General features: G+C 35.2%; 1 protein-coding gene across 1 annotated transcript; it reads left to right on the forward strand.

Moving 5' to 3' along the window:
* Positions 1-1,328: 1,328 nt before the first annotated feature.
* LOC111064438 (negative elongation factor A-like) lies at positions 1,329-16,555 on the forward strand. The gene is made up of 4 exons (XM_039432020.1): positions 1,329-1,404; positions 7,371-7,434; positions 10,131-10,261; positions 14,537-16,555. The coding sequence occupies exons 1-4, from the start codon at positions 1,329-1,331 to the stop codon at positions 16,471-16,473; spliced, it is 2,208 nt and encodes a 735-aa protein (XP_039287954.1). The 3' UTR covers positions 16,474-16,555.
* The last annotated feature ends 2,615 nt before the right edge of the window (positions 16,556-19,170 follow it).

The raw sequence follows: 19,170 nt of genomic DNA on the forward strand, positions 1-19,170 counted from the left end.
ATTGTATATTTAAAATAATAGGCTATTTCTCTACATTTATACATTTAATCTTTTATGAGGAGTGCTACAGTATTTTGTATCCCGAAACATACTTAAATCTCTAGACACATCTTTACAATAATTCATCTATATTTAAACATTCATAGTGATGTCCACGTTATAATGGCAGTGAAAAAGGATAAGAGAACAGTGTTTCTGATTCTCTGCCTTTACACTGCCTTCTATAGAGGATATCTGATACCAGTATATCTGATGTAGTATTAACTGTTCATTCTTTTTTAAAATAATCTATATATAACATAATGAAGGAAATTCTTGGCTTATACACGTACGGGATAGGAAATTCACGAATCACCAAGTCTCAACTATTGGACTGATTAACTTCGAATTTTGCATATAGTTTTTGTGTAGCTGAGAAGTTGATATTGTGGTAATTATTCATATTGAATGAAAAAGACTAAGAAATTGTCAAAAAACCACTGATTTTTTGATATCAGTGGCTATATTCAATTTTGCATATAGATTCTTAATTTATCGAGGATGGTTATAGGCCTATTTAGAATTCTTCAAGATTTCAGTAAGACAAGTTTTTAATTGCGGAGTACTGTTTACCTGCTAGTCAATAATATTTCATCTCCTGGGAAAAAATATTTTTCAAATATCCAATAATAAATTGTAATAATTGAGATAAAATATTCTGTTTAATTAATCATATTTCTACATTGTTGAAAAACGATCTGGCCACTTTGCGGAGCTAGAAAAGAATGGTGCTATCGGCTTTGTCAAATGATAGACGAGGATAGAAACACCAATTTTAATCAAACTCTGCCATTATAATGTGGAGGGTGTAGTTGCAGTGGACGATGTGGTAGACAAGGATAGCAACATCAATGTTAATCAGATGTTGCCATTATAACGTGGACCTCACTATAACATGATGTGTGGTGGACCAAGCCTCAACATGTTGTGATGGCGGGTGGAGCAACGAAATAGAATAAACACTCTTCTGTGTGTTGAGTGTGTGTGTGTGTGTGTGTGTGTGTGTGTGAGTGTTACGGTACAAAAGATTGCATTTTTGGGAGTGAAAATAATAATAAAAGTGGGACAGAAGGTAATAGAGACTCATTTGCGAGAGAGGGTGGATATCATAGAAGAGTGGGATGAACAGAGTGAGAGACTCAGATCTAGGTTCAGATTCAAATACCTCCATATTCATGTGTTGAACAAACAAAATGCAACTTACGATCTGGTGTTAAAAAAAATGAGTAAGATTAAAATACCGTAATGGACCTAGAGATAGAAGAGTTTTACTATAATATGGAGCAACTATGGAGCGGTTTGACTCGGTTGTCGTGCTGATAAGCTATCACTTGGATAAATTGAGAACCATACACCGTTGGAATGGTAACCGCCCACCACCCACTTTTCATAGATGGGATCAAAAATTTTGTTGATTATTCATATTCCCGAAAAAATATTCAATATGATGATGAAAGATGGTGTTGGAAAGATGATGTGGAGCAGGATTTGAGAAGGCTTTGAGTTCGCAACTGGAAAAGGCAGGCAGAGGATCGGGAGAGATGGAGAGGTTTTGTAAGGGATGTCAAGGGTTGTAGCGACCTGTATAGCTGAGGAGTAGTAGTAATCATATTTCCACATTGTTCGAAACTGTCCTTGCGACGTTGCGGAGCTGGAAAAGGATAGCACCATCTGCTTTATCGAATGATAGACAAGGATAGCAACACCAATGTCAATCAAATACTGCCATTATAACGTGGACCTCACTATATAGTAGGCGGATATCCTAATAAAGTTACAGGCATCCTAAACTAGTCTGATAATTTATGGTTGTAGTACTGAATACCAAGCAAGCTCAAAATTTATTATTAAACAGAAAAAATCTCGTCACAAGGTCACAGTATAAAATTCTGCCCTACCAGATTCAATGAACTCTAGCTATCTTTTTGGTGTGGATGACATTTAAAAATCAGGTCACTTTTTTCAGCCGGTAAGTGCCTTTGTTTGCTTGTTTATACGGTAGAAAAAATTCATCATCGCCTTAAATCATACATATTCTTTCAACTTTGATAAATACAGTACATACAGTACTACATTTTTATATCTCAAACTGACAAGTTTGAAGAAGAAGAAGAAGAAAAAAGAAGAAGAAAAAGAGGAAGTAGGAGTTTGAGGAGGTAAAATTGACTATTTTACTGGGAGGAAAAACAGGATGAGTGGTTGAGGAGAGGTGGTTGGAGAGAAAAAGAAAGGAGAAACGGAAGAAAGAGAATGAGAAGAGCGCGTGGAGCCGAGAAGGTAATGGAGGAGGAGAACAAGGAGAGAAAGAAGAAGTGAAGAACAAGAAGTGGGAGAATGAGAATAAATAAGAGATAAAGAGAAATTTGGGAGTTGAGAAAGATAATAATAATAGTAAAGATCAGAGATGTCTATGAATATAGACGACGAGGGGATAAAAATATTATTCAATTATTTATTCAACAAAGATTTAAAACACAAAGACCCGGTTGCAAAAAGCCGGTTAAATCTTAACCTACCTTAATTTCACGAGAACCAATCAGAGAGGGACTTCTCGATAAGACGGCTTCTCTGATTGGTTCTCGTGGAATTAATCACAATTAAAATTTAACCGGCTTTTGTGCAACCGGCACATAATCATAAAATTATTGGAGTTAGAAAAAGAGGCTTACTATCCCATTCCCGACTTTTGATTGAGAAGAACAATATTAGAAGAAGAAGAATGGTCAAAAGGAAAGAGACAGTATCACTGAAAATTATCACAACCTTTCAAGTGCATAATAATTTATAAGAAGGAAGAAAGACGTTGAGCGGCAGTGCTAAGAGATACTTTATAGGCTGTTATTACCTGTCGAATGCTCACCGTGTCAGCTATAGATTAAGTTGAAGGTGATGCCTTAAGTTCAAGTTTGAACCATTTTTTTGTTTAGCTAGAAGGATATCAGATAAATCAAACATCCTAAGTAGGATATGTAGGAGTTATACACGATGATTTACATCCTAAAAGATTGTTAGACTTATTAATGCCCCACCTGGATTCAAATATCTCGTTCAAACCTGACATTTAAGTACAGTAAAATGGAATTATCAGATACATTGCATTCACAGTGTATGTTTAGGAGGAGAAAATCACACCTTTTTGCCCTATTTCCATAGGAAAGGAAAGTATTGCTTTCCGAAAAAAATTAAGGTACCCCAATTTATAAATTTCTATACGTTTCAAGGTCCCCTGAGTCCGAAAAAGTATTTCTTGGGTATTGGTCTGTATGTGTTTGTGTGTGTGTATGAGTGTATGTGCGTCTGTTTACACTATATCTCATCTTCAAATTAACGGAATGACTTGAAATTCGGAGCTTGAGGACCTTACACTATAAGGATCCGACACGAACAATTTCGATCAAATGCAATTAAAGATGGCGGCTAAAATGGCAAAGATGTTGTAAAAAACAGGGGTTTTCGCGATTTTCTCGAAAATGGCTCCAACGATTTTGATCAAATTTATACCTAAGATAGTCATTGATAAGCTCTTTCAACTTCCACAAATCCCATATCTGTGAAAATTTTAGGAGCTCCACCCCATCTATGCAAAGTTTGATTTTAGATTTCCAATTATCAGGTCTCAGATGTAATTTGAACGAAAAATTTTGAGTGGAAAAAATTGAGCATGAGAATCTCTACAATCAATGTCCAGTAACATTTTCACCTAAAATTGAAAGTAGGCTCGAAATTCGAGAAAATGTGATTATCCGATTGCAAGCTGTTGCAACTGTTGATCTAAAAAATGATTTACTATGGAGAGATATGTGTATCCAGCGTTATTGTCCTGTCACCAGCTGGCTTGGATCTTTGAATAGTAGACTTGAGATGCGCGTTTACACTAGTGTCAGGTGATATAAATTTTCATAACGGCAAGGAAAGTTGTGTGAGTGCGCCAACCCAGATTTTTTTATTTATTTATTAGAACAGTCACAAACACGATATTTGGAAAGAGAAACAGGCAATTGCCCAAAACTTCTTCAATTCCTTGATTTTGGCACATAAATAGTCCAAAGTGAGGTTAAGTTTAAAATTTCTGTTTTCACCAAAGATTAACACTCAGAGAATACGTATTCGAGATATGACTGATGAATTTTGAATTTCGAAGGGTTGATAAGAGCCGGAAATAACACAAAACAATCCGAAAGTTTCAATAATATTGAAATAATTTTTGTTTTGAAGAGCCTTTGAATAACCTGGAAACAGGAGCTTTGTATTCAACCTAATTAAACTAGTAGTGAATATTTCCTATTTTAGTGATAATAATGTTAAATATTTCTTCTATGTGTTGGTTTTGAAGCATCTAAATTTGAAAATCTACTTTGTGATCTAGAATAAATCTTAAATAATTAAGAACTCAAAATTTTGTGAAGTGAACAACTACAAGACAACCTATTTCGGACTATGTGTAACCTTATATAAATTTGGGAGAGGAATAGCACAAGGTTACCTTATTTTCCCCCTCCCTATAATTCTAATGATGTACTTATTGTATGAATCAATAAAGAATCACTCAATCAATAAATAAACTATTCTACTATAGAGACTCACGAGTTTGAACAAGCATTAGTGAAAATAATCATGTTTTTACAAAAACAGAGAAATTAAACAAAAAGTTTTTTCTGCTTAATGCTACAATTGGTTCAATAAGTCTCATTTTTTCGCCGCAAGAAAGCTCCAGGCTTATGCATGTGGAAGAATCAAAATATATGTGAGAATTACAGGGTTTACAGCTTTAGGTGGGTTCCAAACCACCGGGGAAGCGATTTTCGAACGTATATAGATGGTTTTATTTAGCGGAGATTGCTACTCAGACGGTCACCCATCCAACGGAAGGAGCAGACACATGTCTTTTAACTTATCCCAGTGATAAGATTGCAATATGTTTATTTATTTATTTATTTGTTGATAGAATTACAAATCATATGAATATGATCGGGACAGAATAACAGGCATAGCCCAAAACTATTCTGTTCCCAAATTTTGATAAATAATAAAATGTCCAAAAAAATAGGTTATGTTCTTACTGAAAAAATTTAAAGTTCAATTTCTGTCCAAAAATATATATGAGACAAAAATGTTCATGGAGATAACCGCTTTAATTATTTCACACATTAATAATCACAAAAACTATAATATATTATTATAAAGGAAAGAATTAGCTTATAAACGTGCGGGACAGGAAATTTTACGAATGACGCTTCATCACGTCTGAACTACTCAACTGATTAACTTGAAATTTTGCATACAGATTGTAAATTCACAGAGGATGGTTATAGGCCTATTTTCAAATCATCAAGATTTCATTACGTCAAGTTTTCAATTAGACTCTTGCGAAGCACGAGTTTCCTGATAGTGTTGTAAATAACTAGCTGCTTAGCTAGATTCTTAGTTTACCGAGGATGGTTACAGGCCTATTCTCAATTCTTCAAGATTTCAGTAGGTCAAGTTTTCAATTAGACCCTTGCGGAGCACGGGTCACCTGCTAGTCGTTTATAAAGAAGAACTAAAACACAATCAAACTGTATTTAACAACTCTGCTAGCCTTGTCTTGAGAAGATCACTGATGGACGTCTCAATTTTTAATTTAAAACTGATTTGACCCAAAAACGAAGCTATTACCTGGCGAAAACGTAGGCTAATTCAACCATAATACAAACTTGATTACACCGCTTTTAAATAATGTGAATAAATTATCTCGATTTTTTTTTCAATTTTCTACAAGATTTGATTATGGATAATCACTTAATCTGATTCCATCTGTGATAACGGGTGTTCTCAGATTGGACTTGATTAAGTTATATAATCTAGACTGGATAAAATTTAATTCAGGTAGGTGTTTAGATGATAGCCTCATCATGTAAAGTTCAAGTTTGTCATTAATGATCACTCCGGTTGCTCTAATTAAATATTAAATACATCCTCATTACCTACATGGATAATGCAGATTGTCTCCACGCTTGAGACATTGACCTAACTATAGTCAGGTCCACGTTATAATGGCAGTATTTGATTAAAATTGGTGTTGTTATCCTTGTCTATCATTCGACAAAACTGATAGCACCATCTTTTTAGCTCCACAAAGTTGCCAGATCGTTTTTTAACACTGTGGAAATATAATCAATTAACCTGATATTCAATCTCAATTTATCTCAATCGTTTCTAGATCCACAACGTTGTGGCCAGATCGTTTCTCATTAAATGTAGAAATATAATTAGTTAACCTGATATTCACCTTATTAACGTTTAACCTGATTAGTTAACCCTATCTCAATTACGGAAATTCTTCATTCAATCATTGAAAAATAGTATTTATCAACATAAAATATTCCGGTATCGGCTATCCTTGCTATCGGCCATCTACCTTTTTTGGTAGAGAGTTAGTGGGAAGGATATTTTGAATATTCTTTCCCGAAGAATGGACATTGACAATATATGTCCAAAGCTCCGCCAATTTATGTAGATACATAACAATATTATCTACAGTTATCACAAATTGCTTTTTTCATATCATATACAGTTCAATAATAATTTTCCTAGTCCATATTATGTAAATTCATCTATAATTTTGCTGTATTGTAAGCTATTGTATATAAGTGTATAAGCCAGTATATATTGTTGTAATCTACATGAAAAAAGTACTCAATCAATCAATCAATCCTTTATAGAAGGCAGTGGCAAGGACGAGCACTTTATGATAATATTATGATGTCTTATCTCAATAAGAAGTTTCAAAGATAAAGAGTATGTTACGATAATTCTTTATTCATTCATACAATAAATACATCATCAAAATGATAGGGTGAGAAAAAATAAGGTAACCTTGTGCTATTCCTCTCCCAAATTTAGATAAGGTTACACATAGTCCGAAATTGGTTGAGTCTTGCAGTTGTTCACTTCTCAAAATTTTCAGTCCTTAACAAAGTAGATTTTCTAATTTAGATTGGAAGCTCTCTCAGTTTTGGCAAACCATCTAGGATAGATAAGAAAATTCAAATTGGAAGGATTTATTTCTCGAAAGATTATTAACAAATCATTACAAAGAACAATATCAGGGTAATTATTAAAGTCATTGATAACTCTCATAATAAACAGATAGTTAATTGTCTCATTCACTAATTATTAATTATTTCGTTCATCAATACAGTAGTTACAAATCATGATACAGATATGACTGGGCGAGAGCAACAGGCCTAGCCAGAAGTCATATTCTCAAATTTTATAAACATAAAAATTTCAAAAAGTATATATTTTTACTATTATTGGAAGATTTAATAAGAACATAGTTAATTAATGAGAGTTGAGACGTACAGAGTATGAACAAAATTATGGGAGAAGACAAGATAGAAGGATATACGAAATTAATGGATAGAGAGAGAGTGTGTGAGAGATTAGATTAGATTAGATTTCTTTATTTTATGTATGTTACGAAATTTACTGGCTTTTACACTAATTTACATTAAATGACGGTAATGCTAATTATTCAACGAATTATACAAAGTATAAATAATTAATCAATGAGAATAAAGATTGAGTGCAATAATTAGAATAACGATAATATAATATTGTGATGTAACTTCATAAATCGGCGGTGTTTCAACAAATAATTGTCGATTCTCTAAGAAGGATATAAAATAATATTCTTCCCATCAACACACGACCGGGCGATTGATTGATTGATCGATTATTATATTTATGTAGATTACAATATATATTGGCTTATACACTAAACTTATACAATAGCTTACAATACAACAAAACTATAGATCAATTTACATAATATAGACTAAGAAAATAATTATTTTGAAGTGTATATGATATGAGAAAGCAATTTGTAATATAATAACTATAGATACCGTAATTATATTGTAATGCATCTACATGAATTGACGGAGCTATGGACACATCAATGTCCATTCTTCGGAAAGAATATTAAAAATATCCTCCCCACTAACTCTCTACCAAGAACGTTAATTCCATTTATACGACTAAAGATTTGTTCACAAATAAAAATAAAAAAAAGACAGAGAGATAATATTATTTGCCTTTATTAGGGCGGAGTTAGGACTCCAGGTCCTCTCTGCCTTACAACCCAATTGAGAGAGAGATTGATTGATTGAGTACTTTATTTATGTAGATTACAATATATGCTGGCTTATACACTTATATACAATAGCTTACAATACAGCAAAATTATAGACGAATTTACATAATATAGACTAAGAAAATAATTATTGAACTGTATATGATATGAAAAAGCAATTTGTAATATAATAACTATAGATAATTATATTGTTATGCATCTACATAAATTGGCGGAGCTTTGGACATATCAATGTCCATTCTTCGCAAAGAATATTAAAAATATCCTCCCCACTAACTCTCTACCAAAACGTTAATTTAATTAATTAAACTAATGATTTATTTATTAATGGAAATATTGTAAAAGTTTTAATTAATGAGAGAGAGAGAGAGAGAGAGAGAGAGAGAGAGAAAGTGAGTGGGAGTGAAAGAGACTGAGAGAGAGTGAAGAGTAGTTTCAAACTATTAATACCCAAAAGAGAGCAATAATCGAGCAGAAAGAAGCCTGAAACGACGGGCCAATCACCTACGAGATCGGAATAGACACTCTTCCAAGCTCCACCTCCTTTATTCTGATTGGTCATCAGCCATGCAGAACGAAATATTTCTTAATTTAGCCAGTAGATGGCAGCATGTACCGAGTCATTACTACAACTTCTTGATTTTTACCTCATGTGGAATATTTTGAATCTAGTGTAACAGTTAAATACAAGATATTACCAAAATCGATTGTGTTGGGATACCAACAAAAGTACTAGTAATTCTGTGAAAAGTAGACCTCATGCAGTTTTTTCATCCACAAGTATCTGATGTCACCTGTTCTAGTTGGTTCAGTTGAATAATTGACCGAGCGAAGTGAAGTCTAAGATCCAAGTCGACGGTTTGGCATTTCTCTTAATGTTTAAATGATTGAATGTTTATATGTTGCGCATTTACGGCGAAACGCGGTAATAGATTTTTATGAAATTTGACAGCTATGTTCCTTTCTTAATTGCGCGTCGACGTATATTCAAGGTTTTTGGAAATTTTGCATTTCAAGGATAATATAAAAGGAAAAAGGAGCCTCCTTCATACGCCAATATTAGAGTAAAAATCAGACTATAGAACAATTATTCATCATAAATCAGCTGACAAGTGATTACACAGATGTGTGGAGAAGCCAGTCTATTGATGTATTTCCATAAGGTCTATAGTTTCAATCAGGTACTTGTGGATGAGAATACTGCGTGAGGTCTACTGTTAACAGAACTACTAGTAATTTACTATTAAAAACTGTATTATTATTGTTTTCTCCAAGATAAAAAACTCACTTACGTTAATAAACTCAGTTCACGTTTGAATTTGTATCCCATATGATAATTTATCCAGTTCCAGTATGATTGAATAATATATTTTCATAGTTCAAATAAATAGTTTGTTAATTTATTTTGTTTCTAAATGTTTAAAAAAGATCTGGAACATTGCAGAGCTAGAAAAGGGTAGCGCTATCTGCTTTGTCGACTGATAAACAAGGATAACATCATCTATGTCAAATCAATTCAATTCAAATTTATTTCTCGAAAAACATACACAATTATAATAATCTAATATTATAACATCTAAAAATAATACAAGAAAAATACTATTAAATATATAAAATGATCCCAAAACTGCAGTATATTTTTTTATGTCCATTTATGTTTAAGGAGTAGCCAACAAGGTAAAACCTGTGCGTAGACCTATGTAGCAGTAGGTTTTTATGTGAATCAAATACTGTCATTATAACATGGACCTCCCTATAGAAGGGGGTGTAGCTACAGTGGACGATATGATAGACAAGGATAGCAACACTAATGTGAATCAAATACTGCCATTATAATGTGGGCCTCACTGGACGCTCCCAGTCCATCTCTGTGTGACGTCACAGCACTGGATACAGTCGTCCTAAAAGAAGTACAGCCGGGCTAAAGGCAGTACATTGCGCAATAATTGAGGAGGAGGAGACGCGTTGCCGAAAATCGTATTTGGGGAGATGTTTGGCCAGAGGAAGGACATGAGCGGGCGTGGCCAAGTATATATACCCTGTTTAGTCCCCTAGTCTGCATCCCCACATCCATGCATCGTTCAGGTGAGTAAACTACTAAATATTGCTCTTTTATTTTAGTCTTAGATACCGTAGAGTAGCTGAAATTGAAGTATTAATAATTATAGAATAGTTTTGTGCCAAGGCTTTTGTTCTTTCCCAATCATATTGATATGAGCTGTAATTTTATCCACAATTGAATAAAATGAATTAATGCTCAGACGTCATTAAGATTCAGAATTTATGAGCATCATAAACCCTATGAATACTAGTAGTTCTGTGAACAGTAGACCTCACGCAGTATTCCCATCCACATGTACCTGATTGAAACTATAGACCTAATGGAAATACAGCAATAGACTGGCTTCTCCACACATCTGTGTAATCACTTGTCAGCTGATTTATGATGAATAATTCTATAGTCTGATTTTTACTCTAATATTGGCGTATGAAGGATGTTCCTTTTTCCTTTTATATTATCCTTGAAATGCAAAATTTCCAAAACCTTGTATAATACGTCGACGCGCAATTTAAAAAGGGAACATACCTGTCAAATTTCATGAAAATCTATTACCACGTTTCGCCGTAAATGCGCAACATATAAACATATAAACATTTAAACATTCAAACATTCAAACATTCAAACATTCAAACATTCAAACATTCAAACATTCAAACATTCAAACATTCAAACATTCAAACATTCAAACATTCAAAATTCAAACATTCAAACATTCAACATTCAAACATTCAAACATTCAAACATTCAACATTCAAACATTCAAACATTCAAACATTCAAACATTCAAACATTCAAACATTCAAACATTCAAACATTCAAACATTCAAACATTCAAACATTCAAACATTCAAACATTCAAACATTCAAACATTCAAACATTCAAACATTCAAACATTCAAACATTCAAACATTCAAACATTCAAACATTCAAACATTCAAACATTCAAACATTCAAACATTTAACATTTGAATCTTAGACCTCACTTCGCTCATCATGTGTATGATAAGTTATGTTCAATCTAATAGAATCTATAAGGACAAAAAAATACACATTTTGTTAATAACTTAATCCTTAGGCCTATAGATTCTATAAGATTGAACATAACTTATTATACACATGATGAGCATATGTGTTCGTCAAGTTCCGTTCAATCTAATAGAATCTGTAAGGTCGGAAAAATACACATTTTGTTAATAACTTTGGTGTAAACGCATCTTAAGTCGTGTAGTTTTTCACTTCACAAAGTTTCCAGTTCTTAATTATTTCCACAAAGTGAATTAATTAATTTATTAATTCAAGCCATCTTAATTCAGTATTTATAGTTTCCATGTTTATAATGGACTGAAATTGTATAAAGATTTCACGAGAAAGACAAACCTTATGTTGGACTGTGTTATCACCTAAATTTGGAAGAAAAATAGCACAAGGATTGTCTTATTATTTTATCTACCAATGATCATTAGTAATCAGTGTCATATTTGTATCGTAATTAAAGATAAATATTAATAGTGGACAATAGAAGATTAGATTACTATGGGACACTAGAATAGATTAACAGTGAATTAATAGAAGGACAGTGATATAAGTGAACTTATGCATTGCAGATTGACATAACTATTGTGTTTTCCATAAATCAAATCACAGATTACAGCAAAGATTCAAGCAAGATCTTGTGTCTATTCAGTCTTTGATCAAAGTCAACAAAGTAAATCTTTTGGCAGTGATATAAATGAACTATTCTATTGCACATTGACATAACTATTGTGTTTTTCATAAATTAGAGCACAAATCTAAGCCAAGATCTAAACAAGATCTACATCTTGTGTTTATTCAGTGTACAATGATTAAAGTCATCAGAGGGAAACTGAAATTACTTGACGATGTTGAAGACTACACCTTTTCCAAATAATTAAGAACAGAAATTTTGTGAAGTGAACAACTACTGTACAAGACTTAACTCATTTCGGACTATGTCTAACCTTATTTTAATTTGGGAGAGGAATGGCACAAGGTTACCTTATTTTTTCTCTTCCTATCATGTTTGATGATTTACTTATTGCATGAATTAATAAAGATTTAATAAATGTATTTGTAGAGAAAGAGTGCTTCAACTGTGCTTACTTTTGAGTCGAATTTATTAAAATTTAGTAGTGGAATATGAGAGTAATTGAATATGATAATGGAATTGTACAATTTTTATTAATGGAAATGATAGGATATTGTCTTGAGTAAATACAGTACTTGAGGTTAATGTAATCGGGGTTTATTTTAATGTACTTGGGGTTGATTTCAATGAACGTGGTATTATTAGTTTTTGTGTATATTGTACGGTTTCAGGGCTCGTCAAGTTATTAGTATCGAATTTCCATCTAGCTGTTTATCCTGTTGTCATTTTTTGCAGTAGCAGAAGTCTTCGAGGTGAATTGCAGCATTTAATTTGGATTTCTGTTTAATAATAATAATTAATTCATTAGCATCTGAGTAATTGCAATATCTCAGTAATTTCCATCTGTTATTAGAATCACTTAGCTGTCGGTCCCGGCTACCTAAAAATCAGTCGTTAGGTCATGTCAGAGGCCCTGAAATTGATCAGTTGTGACCTGAAAACTTTAATACCAGACCTGAGCCATCCAAGCCACTCGATATTATTATCACTTATTAGTCTTCTCTTCCTCTTAACTTTGCTTGATGGTTTTTCAAGTGGTCAGATTCTCCATCAACTTCAGATACCATCATTTTCATGTTCTTCAAAATTCTGTTTATCCTTCTTTCAGTTAGTTCACATTTAAGTTTTCCTAGTTCCTCTGTCAAATATTTTCTTATTATTATTGAACGAAAATCACAAGTGTAATTCACCCCGAAGACTTCTGCTACTGCAAATATTGACAACAGGGTAAACAGCTAGATGGAAATTCGATGAGCGCTACTATTCAAAAATTATTTTTCAGCCCGGGAACAAATCTATTTGTCATTCTCTAATTCAAGCGGCTTCTCTGATTGTTTCTCGTGAAATTGATCACGGTTAAAATTTAACCGGCTATTGTGCAACCGGCACAAAGACTTTCAAAGTTGCTCAATATAACATTGAAAAGATAGGAAGAATCCATTTTTAGAGCACCAATGACGTCACACCGACCAGCTGGTTTGATTTGTTACTGTCCACCTTCTCATGGCCACTACCTTGTACTCTGGGTATATTGGTTACAGGTTTCTCCTTCATTAAATAGCATCAAAATGGTTCAATTTGAACTCCTTTAGGACCATATGCACCATCTACATCTAACACTAAACCAAGTCGACTTATAGATATGGTTGTATTTATCATGATGCGATTCATACGGGGTTAAAACAAACAGCTTAAATTCCTCCGTTTAAACCGAGCATCTGCATACAAGCCGCAAAACACCATCTCGGTGCATCATCTCAAATGCACCATTTCGGTTTAAACGGAGATAGATCAGCTGTTGATTTAGACCTGGAATGAAACACATGATTATGAATGCGGCAATATCCTCATGTGATCGTAGATCAGCGTCAAACGTGGGTGGTGCATATGAAAATTATGTTATATCTGATTTATTTCAAAATAATACAGTATTGCAGTGCGAGTTGCGTGACACAAACTGCTCTCATTACGTCATCCTTTAATGCAATCACAAAACCTGTGAGGTGGTCAATTTTGGGAGGGATATTAGAGAGGTCCACTTTAAAATGGCAGCAGAGAAAGATAAGAGAACAACGTTGCCGATCCTCTGTCTTGTATTGACGGTAGCTGATACAGGTTTAATGATGTGATACTATCTGTTCATTCTCGTTTAAAATAATCAATTATATTTTACTAAGCAAGAAATCATTTTTTTCAATAATTTCATAATGAATTTCCATAATTGGGATGAAATATTTCGTTAATTAATTATCAATTCTACATTGTTAGAAGACGATCTGACAACAGAGCAAAGCGAGAAAGAGATAGCCCTATCTGCTTTGTTTAATGATAGACAAGGGTAGCAATACCATTGCTAATCAAACACTGTCATTATAATGTGCACCTCAGTATAGAATTGGAATTGGAATTAATTTCAATCTTCTTCTTAAAAAGTACAAACAATACACAATATACATACAGTATACAAAACTTGAAGAAGGTTCCTCATATGGGCAAAGCCTGTATGCGAGAATAATAGCATAATGGTGATAATGGACACGGGAAATAAGTGAGTATTTCAAAATATTATTTGATTCAATATAATTGTAGTATTATTATAGTCTTCAAACCTCCTTTTTCTCTCTGTTGCAGTGAACAAACACAAAATGGGGTTGCTCTTCCTTTTAGCTGCTCTGGTTCATACATCACTAGCTGGAGACCTATACTCTCCCACTGTATATGGAACAGCACCAGCAACATATGTGGCTCAACCTGCAACATATGCGTCTTCTCTGAGAACTTCAGTTGGCTATGGACCCTTGGCAGCTGCCAGACTCAACGCCCTGGGATACTCAGCAGCTGTACCTGTAGCTGCACCTGTAGCTCCTGCAGCTCCTGTAGTTGCCCCTGTAGCTGTTCCTCTAGCTGCCCCTGTAGCTCCTGTAGTTGCTCCTCTAGCTGCCCCAGTAGCTCCTGTATTCCCAAGGTATGCGGCTCCACTTGTATCAAGATACGCAACTCCACTTGTATCAAGATACGCAGCAGTCCCAGCCGTTGCAAGTGTTCCTGTCACCAAGTACGAGGCACAACCCGGTTACATCCAGAACTACGTGGACGTTGCTCACCAGAAAGTCGCCACCAGCAAAGTCCAGATTCGTAGACCTGCTGTCCAGAAGAGTTTCTACGACATTGAGGAGAGGATCGTTGTGAGACCTGTAGGGTCTGCAGTTCTGGAATTCGATCAGCCCACCTCTAGATCCCAGACTGGACCAACTCTGTTCCAATCTGCACACTACTATCCTGCTGCACATCCAGTGAATGCTATTCCTGTTGGAATCACACATCTTCCAACAGCTCCTGCAGGAATCGCACCTCCACAGACATCCACTGAGGAGTATCTGCCACCTTCAGCACCAGAGGATAACAACCAAGATACCACAGCTACTCCTCCACCTGCTCAGAATTTCCCACAGCAGCCACCGAATTTCCCTCAACAGCCACCGAATTTCCCTCAACAACCACCAAATTTCCCTCAACAGCCTCCAAGTTTCCCAGCAACAAGCCCTGAAGAAGATAACAGCCAGTTTGATGATTCAGACAGTATCACAATTGAGAACCCTGATGTAAGGGCCAGATCACAGCAACCCTCAAGAAATCAGGACAGGATGACCAGTTCACAGTTATCTGGAAACCAGATTCTGGCTGGTGTCCCTAGGCAACCAACACAGTTCCGTACACAACAAGTTGAGACCACAAGTCAACAATCTCTTCCACAATTCCCCAACCAACTTTTCTCCCAGGCTTTGTTGAGTGGCAGAAGACTGCAACCACAGTTCCGCATTAATGTTCCACAACAACAGCAGACACAATTCCGTATCAATGTGCCTCAACAACAACAGCAACAGGATGCCCAACAAGATCAACAACAGGAACAACAACAACAACAGATGCAGGAGCCACAACAACAGACTCAGAGCAGAGCCTCATCACAACAAACTGAGGCTCGATTTCTAAGTGAAGCACCTCAGCTACGTTCCAATGGTTTCCCAGCTCAACAAAACCCTCAGGATCTGTTGACACCTCAGCTTCGCTCCAACAACCTCCCCGCTCAACAAAATTCTGATCTGTCAACACCCCAGTTGCGTTCCAACACCTTCCAACAAACCTCTGATACCTCCTCTGATGTGATCATCTCAACCCGGAGCAGTTTGACCGAGGAGGAGAACATGCAGAACCAGCAACGCTTAATAGATCTGCTGACTGGCAGAAACGGGGTGGCCGAGGTAAGATCAGGGGTGAGCGTGGAGTCTCTAGGGGAGGCAGGCCAGGTACGTACCAGGGTGCTTTCTGTCACTCCTGCTCCACCATCAGCCAACGGGGATGAAAGAGTGTCTACCAGGCGTGTGGTTGTCAGTCGGCCAATCCAGACTCTCCAGGAGGTCGACGTTGTCCAGCCATTCACCAAACTGCAGAGGGTCACAGTTCAACAACCGGCTCTCATAAAGACCGCTCGCGTCGGTCTAGCTAGAGTCAACACTCTTGCGTCTGTTCCTCTACCAGCCTACTCGCCCTACGCTTACGTTCATTGATAAATAATTTTCTTACCATTTTTTAGATCAAAATTTGATATTTATGTACATTCATTTGTAAATAGAACATTCGATCAAATCAGCCTGTGTTTTATTGGTCCTTTGAAGCATTAAGGGTCGCATCTCCAAAAACTTTGAACTCAAATTCTAGTTTAAACCATTAGCTGACTCAATTGAAACACACTATGATATAAACATATACACTGATCAAACATATTTCTTCTTCTTCTACTTCTTTGTCTCTCCCCAGTATTCCTTTAGAGCGTTGGGGTAGCCTCAGTCCATTTCCTCCATGATTCCCTATCCAACGCCATTCTCTTCATCTCTGCAGAGTCTTCCCTCTTCTCCATCCCCAATCCGATCCTCATATGAATAACTTGGACGTCCTACTGCTCACCTTCCTTGCACTCTCACATTAACATACTGGATCAAACGAATTCAATAGCAAAACCAACTTTGGAGAAAGCGACTCTAGTCTCTTATCTCGACGCAGCATGTGCTTTCAAATGGTGACACTCAGACCAGTCGACTCTAGTCTCTGCGACCTCGCGACTTTGAGACTGAGTCGAGCGTCGACTCGACATGTTGGTCGAGCCTCGACTTGAGTTGCATAGTACCGTGCATTTTTTATGAAAGTGAGGTTATGTTTGATGAAAGTGATGCTTTATCATTTTAGATAAGAACTAGACGAGGCAATATATTCATAAAATTATTATAAAATTTGTTATATTTGTTACATAGTGACGAATTGAATCTTATATCTTTAATAAAGTATGGTTAGAAAATAGAGTAGCATGGAACTGAAGTAATGACAATGAGCGAGAAAGTCGTAAGGTCGAGAGACTGGAGTATCCTCGACTGGAGTCGTACGATATGAGTTGAGGTAGTGTGAGTTGAGCCTAAGATTCAACGCTTTTCTTTAATAGCTGCGACCTGTTCAATAAAATTCATAAATGATGTGATATAGGAATAAAGCAAACTTTTAAATATCCCTATTAAAATAAATACGAACTACATACACTAATTTATAGTACTGTTATTACTACTACAAGAATAAAAAAATATCATCTTTTTCCAAAACCTTCATTCTCTGTTCAGCTATAAAATAAGTGATAGATTGTTTGTGAGAGTTCAGAGAGAGAGAGAGAGAGAGAGCGTTCAGATAGGATTCAGAGAGAGTTCTGTGAACGTTCTCTGAGAGTTCAGAGAGAGATGTCTGAGAGTTCAGAGAGAGAGATGTCTGAGAGTTCAGTGAGCGATCAGAGAGAATTCTGTGAACGTTCTCTGAGAGTTCAGAGAGATTTGTCTGAACGTACAGAGAGAGTTCAATGAGCGTTCAGAGAGCGTTCTTTGAGAGTTCAGTAGACACGGGCGAGAGTTGACCTTGACTTTGGCCTTGCTACTTGAGAGAGAGTCAAGCGGAGTGGGCTACTGTGCTTCATAACGGGGCTCCAGGCTACTAGGTCACTGTATTTCTGTACGTTGAACATAAATAATGCAACCGTTGTCTCACTTTCCTTTTCAATATCCACTTTCAATTTCTACTCTCCGTTCAATCTTGTTTGACCCAAACCGATGAAATAGTTCACACTATTCGGAATGCTTCTGGGTTTATGCATTATTAGCACCACAGAATAATTAAATATTTTCGAGTTATTTATATGCATTATCGTGCACAAAAAAAAAAACATTTTAAAATGAATAGAATAGATAACAATAGACTTGAATCTAATTTATTATGTTTGACAACTGTATAGGGTCTATCATACAGAAAACATAGCACAAGAAGATATCTTATGGTTTAGGGCGCTTATGTTCCAAATATTTGTTCAATTGCTTATGTTAAATTACATTTACATTTATTACATTCCTTGATCACAACATCAAATTAATGATTGGGAGAGAATCAACAGGATAAACCCAAAACTGTTCCTCTCCCTAATTTTAATAAAAATAGTTCAAATGAGGTTATGAAAACACTTTTATAAAGATCACAAAAATTTACAGTCCAAATATACATTATACTAAAAAATTTGTATCTCGGTTGATCAGAAAGATGAAACAAATTATTATTACACTTGAAAATGCATTAATGAATTGTAAAATATTAAAAAAAACTTGATAAATTTGAAGCCAGAAAAATCACAAAAACATTCACTATCAGCATAAATTGAATATGATGTTCAATGCTTATTCAAGCCAGTTCTAACGCCATGAAAAGAATTATCCAGCAACAGTAAACTGACCGGAAACGTATTTTAAAACACATGCAATGGTTACTTAACGATAACATACATGACAATATGAAATGTGATCCACAATATGATAGTAACAACTAGATGTATCAATGATTATCTCAACAGGAGGCATGAAAAGATTCATTGGGGGATAAAAGATACCCAGAGAGTGGAAAAATAATACTTAAGTTACGAAGTATTAAAAATAATACTGTAGAGAAAAGATAGCATGAGAAGAAGGAGATATACCATGGTATAGGTAGTTTATGTTCCAAGTTTCAAGCCAATTTCTTGTTAACTCAAGCCGATTACTGGTGTAATACAATTACTATACAATATACTATAATGTCTATTATTTTTGATTTGGCTAGATGTGAGTGTAAGAACGGCACAGTATAATAGGAGACTATCAAAAACAAGTACTAGGACTATCGGCTTGAGTTAACAGTGAAATTTGGAA

Source organism: Nilaparvata lugens, chromosome 7 (genome assembly GCF_014356525.2).
Source record: "Nilaparvata lugens isolate BPH chromosome 7, ASM1435652v1, whole genome shotgun sequence".
Taxonomy (NCBI): domain Eukaryota; kingdom Metazoa; phylum Arthropoda; class Insecta; order Hemiptera; family Delphacidae; genus Nilaparvata; species Nilaparvata lugens.

What these genes read in the sequence shown, in the direction of transcription:
- LOC111064438 (XM_039432020.1), top strand. Translation starts at nt 1,329, where the DNA reads ATGGAGCGGTTTGACTCGGTTGTCGTGCTGATAAGCTATCACTTGGAT. An exon ending in GATAGAAGGATATACGAAAT is followed by an intron (nt 7,435 to 10,130) that starts TAATGGATAGAG and finishes ATAATTGAGGAG; the next exon opens with GAGGAGACGCGTTGCCGAAA. An exon ending in CACATCCATGCATCGTTCAG is followed by an intron (nt 10,262 to 14,536) that starts GTGAGTAAACTA and finishes TCTCTGTTGCAG; the next exon opens with TGAACAAACACAAAATGGGG.